Source organism: Chaetura pelagica, unplaced genomic scaffold (assembly GCF_000747805.2).
Source record: "Chaetura pelagica isolate M959 unplaced genomic scaffold, ChaPel_1.0 scaffold252, whole genome shotgun sequence".
Classification (NCBI taxonomy): Eukaryota; Metazoa; Chordata; class Aves; order Apodiformes; family Apodidae; genus Chaetura; species Chaetura pelagica.
The window spans coordinates 324,534-334,962 of record NW_009952359.1 but is presented as its reverse complement, the minus strand read 5'-3'; the positions used below and the strand labels follow the sequence as shown (position 1 = coordinate 334,962).

At 57.8% G+C, this 10,429-nt stretch overlaps 1 protein-coding gene across 1 annotated transcript in view; it reads right to left on the bottom strand.

Moving 5' to 3' along the window:
- NPDC1 (neural proliferation, differentiation and control, 1) overlaps positions 1-10,429 on the bottom strand; it is a 51,479-nt gene that overhangs the window by 12,476 nt on the left and 28,574 nt on the right. The window contains exons 2-3 of the mRNA XM_010007882.1: positions 6,115-6,258; positions 52-159 (exon numbers count right to left, since the gene is read on the bottom strand). Of these exons, the coding sequence (XP_010006184.1) occupies positions 52-159; positions 6,115-6,258 (252 nt within the window). The remainder of the gene's footprint in view (positions 1-51; positions 160-6,114; positions 6,259-10,429) is intronic.

The window sequence follows — 10,429 nt, the reverse complement described above, 5'->3', positions numbered from 1 at the left end:
CAAAGCCAGCTGGGGTGGGGGTCTGGCTGCTGGGGGGGGGCAGGCACTCACTCCTGAACTTGCCATCCTGCTGCAGGTGGGTACCAGGAGCCTCTTGCCGGGCCAGCACATCTGCCAGAAAATCGATTTCTTCCTCCAAGCTGGGAAGGGATGTCCGCCCTGTGACAGGAGAGAGCAGATGTGGGACGGGCACCCTGGGCACGCGGCCAGGCCCCCAGCCCAAAGCTGAGCCCAGCAACCCCCCAGAATGGGGCTCATGGCCCCACACAAGCAAATGTGGGTGGTCTGGAGTTCAAGGGTGCAGCCCTCTGGCACACTAGTGGTCCCAAAGCCAAGACCTGGGCTCTGCCTGTGTCCTGTGCTTTTGAGGTGCTTTTCACCCCACAGATACCAGATGCTGCAGCCGCTGTCTGTGCCGGAGCCAGTAGGTGCTGCAGAGCCCTGCTGGGGCAGGCTGCCAGCACCTGCTGCTCAGGACCTCCCCCATGTCCTTGCTACACAATGGCCCTGAGCAAGGAGGGACATGAGCTGGACTAGAAAAGACCTCCTCCCAGCTGCCTGCGGGTGCAAGAGGCAGTTCCAGCAGCACCAGTTGTTTCAAGAACGGGCAGGGCACACCTGAATGCTGGCTTTCACCCCAAATTGTCCCATACAGACCAGGGGGCTGGAACCACCCCAGAGCAGGGCTCAAACAGGGCTGTCCAGGAGCTGGGGGAACCTTTTACTCTAGCTGAGGGGCTGGCTTCTGCCCAGCACCCGGCAGAATGTGGCCCCTTTAGGGAGGGGGAGGGGTGCTGCCTGCAGCAGTGACCACCATGTGTCCCCAGAAGCTGGCTGGGCATTTCAGGGGTGTCTGCCCCAGCCCACACCTGAGCTCAGAGCACACCAGGAACCTACTCTGGCAGGGGGCATGGACAGGACCCCCACTCTGGCCTGGGGGTGCCCACCCATGGGGTGACAGTGTCAGATATTTTGGGGACAACAGCAGGAGTGGAACTGCTGTCCCCAGCCTGCAAGGCAGAGTCAGGCTCTGATGCTCATCACTTTGCTTTTAACAGGATGAAACTCAACTTCAGAGGCAGGAGACATCCCTGTCACCCACCCTGCTCCCTCTGTCCACATCCAGTCTGTCCCCAGAGAGAAGCCCTGGAGGATAAATCAAGATGTACAAAGGTGAGGTGGTACAAGGAGCTCCATCCCCAGATCATTCAAGGTTATAACAATTACAGCTCCTCTGGAATCTGTCCTCACTCACAATGTTTGGAAAGAAATCCCAGTTCCCTTTGGAGCCAGACACAAAGGCCTCTCTGCTGCCTGTGACTCAGACCTACACAAGCCAAAAACCAAGGGGGACACTTAAAACTAGTGCACAAAGAGCCATTGTCCCCATGTCCACTGTGTCCCTTGGCTCCCGGAGCCCTGCCAGACTCCTGTCCTCTGCAAGAGCTGGAGTGTCCCACACACCCCAGGTTTCCCTATCTCTTTGCACCCCCTTACTTCCACCCCCAAAGCAGTTTGCAAAGCAGAGCCATGGCCCAGTGGTGCCAGCTTCGGGACTGTGCCACCAGAAGAAGGGACAACTCTCCACTGGGACAACTCTACACCAAAGCCAGCTCTCCCCCGAGTCAGGACAACTCTGCTGGGACAACTCTGCTCCAGGACTGCTACATCAGAGATAATGGATGTACCTGTGTGATTAACATATGAAAGAAGGGGAAACGAGATGGGGGATGGAAAGCAGTGGTGGGGAGCAGATGCCTAGGGCCTTGAGGAAGGAGGGGGAGGAGGTGCCCGAGCAGCCCATGGTGAGATGGCAGAGAAAGGTGAAGATGGGCATGTTGTCCTGAAAGTGACAACAGGCAAAGATGGTTATTATGAACAGCTTGTTTCAGGACACAGTCCTCTGGTCAGATTGAAGAAATACAGGAAAGCTGATGACTGCTTTTCAAAGATTGTGTCTGACTATGGCAACAGAAGCTCTCTAGACACTTGCATGCCAGTGCACACAATTTTCAAGTACCTTAAGAAAATGTGGGGTTTTTTTGCCATTTTCTACCTGCATTTGTATACCATCACCATTAAAAACATTGTTTTTGCTACTTAACATCAATTTCCAGAACTGTATTTTGCTTCAAAACTGCCTTAAAACAGTATATTAAAAAATTATATTGATTTAAGTTATACTTTTATGGTATATGCTTTATTATTATGTTGTATTTCATTATGCTATTTTTTATAATGTTATTTATATCCTATGTGTAATTGCATTTGTGCAGCATCACTTTTAAAACTCTTTTCTAAGTGCCTTAAAACAGTATTAAAAACCACTTTTTGTTGTTTTATAATTGCATTTGTGTAGCATCACTTTCAAAACTGCATTTGTGGCCCAGACCATTAAAAACAGTCCTTTTTTCTGATTGAAATAAAAATTCACAGTGAGAGAAAGCTGAGTAAAGGTTAGAAATGAGAACACAGTGATTAAATTAAGGGAAATCTAGGAGGCCTGGGAAGGGAAAAATTCAGGGTGTGAAAAGGTTGAGGCTGCTGGCTCTGTAGGGCTGCCTCTCCACGGGGCAGACACCGTGTGGCTTGCAAGGGCTTTGCAGAGCTTGCTGTGGTGGGATGTCTAGGGAGGAGCAGCACAGCCCTATGTCACCCGCTTATCCATCGAGAGGAGGAGCCCTGTGGAGGGCTGTGCTGGTGTGGAGATGTGCCCCGCTTGAGATGTCGCAGTGTAGAGTTGTCCAGCAGAGAGTTGGTGGTGGAGAGTTGTTCCAAGGCTGTGCGACCACTGCTGTGCCCAATGGGTGAGAACCATGGTGCCAGCATGGGGCCAGGTTCTTCCAACACGCAGGGGAGCTGGCACAGGATGAGTGTGACAGCCCTGTGGGGGCAGTCCTGTGCCCCGTGGGGGTTGCCCTGTGCCCCACAGGGACAGTCCTGTGTCAGGGATGGGGACAGCCTGGCTCTGGCTCCCCACTGCTCTCAAGGAAAGGGTTGTCCACATTCCCACAGGTCCCAGGGGACAGCCCTGTCTGCGCCCTCATATCACCAGCAGGCCTGGGGCATCTGGATGTGCAGGGTGCATGCAAAGTGTGAACAGAACATGCACAGGGCGCAGGGTGCACCCAGGCGGCACAGGGTGCACGCAGGGCTTGCACGGGACAAGGGTGCCCTCTCATGGCAGGTCCCACCACTCCTGCAGCAGGGAGGACAAGGCCAGGCTGGCACATCACAGCATCCCAGCCCATCCCCAGGGTCCAGCCACCTCCCGAGACTGGTTTGGGGACAGCAGGGAGCAATGAAGGACGCGTGTGGCTTCAGCCCTGGGGTGGAGTAAACCAGATGTTGACAGTTTCCATAGGAGGGCACAAAATTCCTACAAAAATCCACTTATTCCTGTAGCCCTGCCCCAACACGGCTGATGCCCTCCTGGCTGCTGGCAGGGACCCCCTTTTCCTCGGGATTGGTGTCATCAGCTGTCACCAGTGGTCATGGATGCTGAAGCCTTTAAAGGGGCTTTCCACGTAGCTCTGCTTCAGCATCCTTGAGCTGCTGCAGCCCAACTTACTTGCATTGCATCTCCCCCAAATGCAGCTATTGCAGCCCCTCCACACCCTCTGTGGCTCCCCCCGAGCAGCTGGGCGCTGCTGCCAGACCAAGGTACAGGCAGGATGCAAAAGCATCCCTGGGGAAAAAAACCCAAATCCAGCTCCTGCTCCCCTACACACTAAAACGGATGACTCAGGCAGGGATCGCCCTTTTTTTTGCCCTTTCTGTTCCCACAGTTTTGCTGCAAGAAGGTGGTGGCATTGCTTGAGGCAAGAGGACAGGGCTGGGAGAGACCATGGGACGGTCCCTATCCTCCTGGCATCCTCTGGGGATTCCCAAGGGATGCTAATACAGCCCTGCATCTCCCTACTGAAACTGAAAGATAATGGTACTGTGATCCCACCCTCTGCCAAAACCGGGTGAGAAGGCTACGATGGGCACGTCTCCCTGCTGAAGCTGGCACAGAGCAGAGTTGCTATGGAGATGCTGGCAGATGTGCAGCCCTTTCCAGAATGGAGTTTGTTCTCAAGACCTCACATTAAAAAATAAGTCACAAAAAGCAGCTACAGCTGTTTGGTGAGTGCAGACATGGAGCCCATGGCAGGGGCATCTGCCCTTCATTTCAGTTTGCTACTGAGTCCTGCACTTGGACACCATCCCTATGCCATACCCTCTCACCCCTTCCCCAGCCATCACAGAGCCAGGGCCCCACTTTGGGGGTGTCCCCTCTGCTTTAAGAGGTCATCCTCCTGCCAGGAGGCTGATGGCACAAAGGGCACGATGAGCTCTGCCAGCTCCATGCGCCCATCTGCTGCAAAGCACAGGCTGAGCCATGAGCCACGAGCAAAGAGCAGCTCTGGCTGTGAACCAGTGGGAGCCAAGACACAGAAACCGGAACACAAACGTGTCTCAAAACCCCAGCAGACCCCTCCATGCAGGGTGCAGGGGCTGGCCTTCTGGGGCCTGCCATGGTCCAGCTTGCTTGTCTTCCCCACCTGGTGTGGGACGAGCCAACCTGTGTGTTTGGGGGAGTGCCCGAGATCTTGGGGGGCAGAAAGGGCTGTGCTGGTGGGGATGGCACTGCTGTGCTGGTGAGGGCTGCTGCAGCTGTGCTGGCAGGGATGCCAGTGCAAGTGTCAGCCAGGATGCCATCTGTTGAGCACCAGCTCAGGCACATGCTGAGGCCAGGCATTGCCCACTGTGGGCAGGAGCCAGGCTCCAGGAGGGACCATGGCCTCTGCCTGCTGAGGAAAAACCAACCTTGGTAGGAGGGCTATGGGGGCCAGGGAGCAAAAAGCAGGCAGGGAAAGGTGGGCCAGGGGAAGCCACCGGTTGGTGCCCTTTGCAGTGGGCACAGAGCAGGTTTGGAGGGGCTCAGAGCCCCCACCCTGCATCCAGGCGGTCCTCAGTGAAACCACCCAAGAGTAGTGTGAGGTCATGGCCGGGTCCTGGCTCCTTCCCCACGCTCAGAAGCTGCTTCACTTCAGTTAAAGCAAGAGTGATTAGGTAGAGCTGCAATTACTGTTGTAACTTGCCTGCCTGTTGAATCTGCAAGAGAAACCACAAGGTGGGGGCACAGATCAGCTCTGCCTACAGCTTTCAAAGACTCATGAAGGTTTGAGGGTCACCCTAAAATATGCCTGCACCCATCTTCCAGCACCGACTGCGCAGCCAAGCTGGGTGCATGTGCTGCGACTGCACTGGGCACACCCTTCCTGCACTGCAGCAGTGGGTGGGAGAGCCCCGTGGCACGGGGTGACCATGGGCTGCAGCCCCCTGGGGATGTTCTGCCTGTCTCTGCTGGTTGGCACAGCACAGGCACCCGGGCTGCCACAGCTCCACCAATCCCATGGAAAAGCAGCAGGGAATAACAGACAGTGCTGCCCTTGGTGCCTCATGTGCAGCCAAGCAGGGCTTGTACCTGGTGCTACTGACTCCAACCCACCTGGCATGGATGCTGGGCATCACCAGAGGAGGACACAGCAGCCCCAGATCACAGCCTAAGATGTCAAAACGGTGGGAACCAGGTATAGAAATCCCAAGCACTGGAATGGCTGAGGGCACCTGCCTGCATCAGTCACGGGCTGAAGGAGTAATGGCTCCAAGCCCCAAAAGCCTCCCTCTTCTCCTGCAAAGCGTGGGGCTGTGCATAGCCATGTCCCCTCTTCCAAAAAGCCTCCCCTTCAGCAACCCCCAGAGCACCCCGCAGCTCCCTAGGTCCCCTCCCCGGGCGCCGGCAGGGCCTGGGGGCACTTGAGGCCACCAGCGTGGCTGCAGGAGGATGCACAAGGAGCAGGGTCAGGTCTGTCTACTTTCCCCAACCCCAAACACACCCCACGGTGAGCCAGGGCTTGGGGTGAGAGAGGGCAGAGCTGCTGACCCATGGGGACATAGCTGCCACCATGAGGAGGAGCCAGAGGATGGAGAGCGGGGGTTGGGATGCCCTGAGACAGGGGAACCCCCTGCAGCTGCAGAGGAGTAGGGCAAGTTTGACAGTAGGTTTGTGGGCAGGTTGGTGGGCGGAGGTTGTGGAAGGGGTCTCCACAGGGTGGGTGCACCTACCACTGGGTGAGAGCTGCTTCTGCACGCATCGCCCACGATTGTCCTCCTGGAAGGCGGGCAGGCAGGGGCCGCAGGCGCCTGAGCCGGGCAGGCAGAACTGCCGGCGCTGCAGGGCACAGTCCAGGCTCCGGGGACAGGACACTGCTTCAGGGACAGGAGACAACAAGTCAGGAGGAGGAAAGGGGTCAAACGTGCCCCTGGGTCTGCCCACGGCCTCTTGGTGTGGGACCCAGGCAACATGGGTGGTGCAGATGTGCTTCATCAGGGCTGCCCTTGGCCCCACCTCACCTTTGCAAAGCCAGGGAAGAGTGGGCAGTGCCCATCCTTCTGCATGGGACCCCAAGCCCAGGGTGCCACTGTCCCCTGGGATGCCCCAAGCCCAGGGTGCTGCAGAACACCCCGAGTCCTGAAAAGCTGGCAGTGAAAAAAGTGTCAAGTGACAAGGTAGTCACCAGTGCTTGTGTAGTAGCTGTCAAACAAAAACAACCACCCAAATCATACTCCTCCCAAGCCTCAGCACGGCTGTGACAGGTCAGCAGCAGCAGCAGCAGCAGCAGCTTCGGTTTCCATCTGTGGGAAATGGTGCTTCTTCTTCCCCACGAGTCTAAACAAAATGCCTTGTGACACCATCCCTTTGACATGCAATAGGGCAAACTGGAGGGACCCAGCCCTCCCCCAGTGACACACCATGGCCCAAACCTTCCTTGGGGCATTATGGGGCATTTTGTTTCTGTGTCAGACTTGGTGACTTCCCCACTACCTGGGGACAGGGACAAGCCCCCCAGCCCCAACTTCACCCAGGCCCAACAGGCCATAGAAGCCTGCTACTGGCAGAAGCAGCCCCAGTCCTCCCCCAGCCCAGATCAACCCAGAGTAACTTCCTGAGGAGACACGAAGTCACCAGGTCCTATGCAAAGCTGTGGTCCTGAGACCTGGTGACAGTGGAAAACCACATGTGGAGATGGAGAGAACTGTGACCAGTGGGGACAGTGTCATGCAGGGCAATCACACAGATCTCACCCACAGCATGGGGCTGTGGGGACACTCTGGGGTCTGGCTTTCAGTGACAGCAGCAGGAGGAGGGTGACACTGCTGGCACTGCCATGGCACAGGCATAGACATCCCTCTGTCACAAGCTGGTGGCACTGTGCAGGTGTCCTGGGCTGAGCACAGCTGAATGGCAGTCACAGCTGGATGAGGGGGTGCAGAGCTCGACAGGAGGGGTGAATGGAGGGGTGCACAGATGGATGGAAAGGGGCACAGCTGGATAGGGTGCACAGCTGGATGGGGGTGCACAGCTGGACAGGGGGCAGAACTGGTTGGGGTGCAGACCTGAATGGGGACAGAGCAGGGTGGGAGCACAGCTGGATGGGGGTGCAGAGCTGGATGGTAGCATACAGCTGTATGGGGGGGCAGCAGACAGCTGCTCTAGCCCTGTTCGCCACTAGCCACGGTAGCCATGCCCACACCTTTCCAGCAGGCATGAGCTGTCACTGCCGCTCCTCAGTCCCTCTCTGGGATCAGGGCCAGGCCTGGCCCCCAGCACCCCCAGCCTGGTCATGAGTCACACAGGAGACAGCTTCCAGCACCATCCCACACTGTCCCTGACAGCCCTTGCCTGCCCACGCCAACACCATGGGCAAAGTGCCCACTGTCTGACTGTCCCTGTGTCCTGGGGGATGGCAACATCAGGAACAGCCCCAGAACAGCACGCCCCCCCCACGAGAACGGGCACCCCAACTTTGGGGGCTTTCCTGAGCATCCCCATCCCTGCAGAACCCCAGGGTGAGGGGGGGCAGCTCCTGCCGTGCCCAAGCACTGCATGGTGGAGAGTCCTGGCATGGGATGGAGCCACCAGGACATGGAGCCTGGGCCACCACCATCCCCCAGCAAGGGCACAGGTGCCAAGTGATGCCATCCCAAAATGACATGTGGGATGCTGAGCAGGATGCCACCCCCAACTATCCCCCCTTGCACAGCCCTATTTCATCATTACACTGCTCAGCAGAGCAGTAACCACTGCCAATGGCCCCTGGCTGCACCTGGACACCTCCCCACAGGACGTTGTGTTCGTCACCCCCAGGCTGGCAGCGACAAAGATGGGCAGAGCTGCCCTTGCTCCAGTGTTTTTTCTCACAGGGCTTTCTTGGCAGCTGCTGTTGGGTTTGCTGAACCCTGCACCAGCAATTTGCTCGGGGTGGGGGGCAGGGACCCACGTGCCCGCAGAACTGGGTTTGCTCCCTGGGGACAGCACAAGGCTTCGCTGGGCAGCTGGGGGGAATAAATGCTTAATGGGAAAATAATTGGGCATTTAAGCACAGAAATCGGACTCTGCCGCCTGCTTTGCCCACCCTGGGCTCACTCTCAAGGCCACTTTGTTTAAAAATCACAAAACAGCCAAGGCACACAGCCACTCAGTTTTGGCATTGTGTAGGCTCAGGGATGGGGACATACCACATGCCTGCAGGGTGCTGGGGAACACACTGGAGACCCCCACCTGTACCATGGACCCATGGGAACACATCACCCCAAAGCAGGTGCTGGCAAAAGTCATTCACTGGTGGGATGAAGCCACCCTGGTGTGGGTCACCTGGCACTTGTGGCCACGCAGTAACATGAGACCCTGGTGGGACCCTCAAAGCTACCTCAGAGCCATCTCAGGGCCACCTCAAAGCCACCTCAGGGCAGTGGGAGGGGTGGGGAGGGCAGCCCTGAGGCAGTGCGCAGCAACCGGTTAAACAAACCCCACCCTGGAATACATAAAGGTGGTTATCTCTGTTTGAGGAACATGCTGTGCCTGCCCAGCTGTCACTGGCTGGGACTAGGAGAGAGACACTGAGCTAATTAAGCTCCTCGTGTGTGTAATCGACCTAGTGAGCAGATACCACCCTGCAGGGTCCAGAGTCTGTGGGGGCTTTGTCAGTCTCTAAGCCCACCCTAAAGCCCTCTGGCCACTCCCCAGCTGGGCTGGCGAGGGTGGGCAACTCCTTGCCAGGCCAGGTGCCAGGGACCGAGCCACAGGGACATGTCTGATTCCAACTGTTGTCACGATGGGGCTTTGGGTGGGACAAGCTGCTGGTGCTGGAGAAGGCAGGCAGGCTCCCTGCAGGCAGAAACGCAGGCAGGAGCTGAGCCCAAGGCTGTGAGACACTGTGCAGCTGCTGTGGAAAGACAAACAGTGGTGAGCTGGGGACGTGCGGGAGTGGGAACAGCTATCAGGAAGCGCTGGCGTGTGAGCTCCGAGATGCACACACACACATGCACCTGGGACAGGTTATCCAAGGGGGGGCAGCTCAGCACAAGGCCCCAGCCCCAAGGACCCACCCTGGGGAGAATCATGCCATGGGGTCTGGCAATGTCTTGCCACGGCCGGGTAGGGCATGGAGCTGCTGGCAGCCACAGCCCAGGGTGAAGAGGTTTTTCAACACTTGCGCTAAAACCTACAGGTGACAAAAAACCCCACAATGACCCTAGGGAAGGACATCCGGGTGGCTTGGAAGGCAGGAACTGCCCTCGCTGTGTCACTGGAGCAGATAAAAAGATAAAATTGAACGTAAGTGGATAATTAATTAGTGCTGAGTGTTGCTCTGAGCACCAGCAGCGCACACACCCAGCCCCCGGCGGCAGGAGCTGGCAGAGCTGGCTGGGCAGGCAGCAGGGACTGGGCACCCAGCAAGAACTGGGCACGGAGCTTACACCAGCCTCGGGGCCATGCACGGCAGCTAGATGTGGTCCTGGCAGGGGATGCACACGAGGCCACACCAGGCGTGGTGGGACATCAGGATGCCCCGGGAGCAGGGGTGCAGGTCCCCGCTGCCACATGGAGCCTCTGCGCGCTGCCACGCAGCCAGAGGGGTGACCGAGGGCGCGGTGGGTCGGTGGCAGCCAGTGCCTGCCAACTCTGCTCCAAGGTCCCTCCTCCTCCTCCTCTTCCTGCTCCAGCCAGGCAATGTGGGACCTGCCTGCAGACCACCTGCCCGCTTGCGCTTCTGCTGGGAGCTGGCTCTGGCTGAGGCTTCTCCTGGCTCTGCAAATTGCTCCTGGCTCCAAAGGGCTGGAGCCAGACAGACAGGGGCACAGGAGGGCAGGCAGGGGCCAACTCTGCTCCAAGGTCCCTCCTCCTCCTCCTCTTCCTGCTCCAGCCAGGCAATGTGGGACCTGCCTGCAGACCACCTGCCCGCTTGCGCTTCTGCTGGGAGCTGGCTCTGGCTGAGGCTTCTCCTGGCTCTGCAAATTGCTCCTGGCTCCAAAGGGCTGGAGCCAGACAGACAGGGGCACAGGAGGGCAGGCAGGGCAGCAGGGGGGGGCAGGGGGG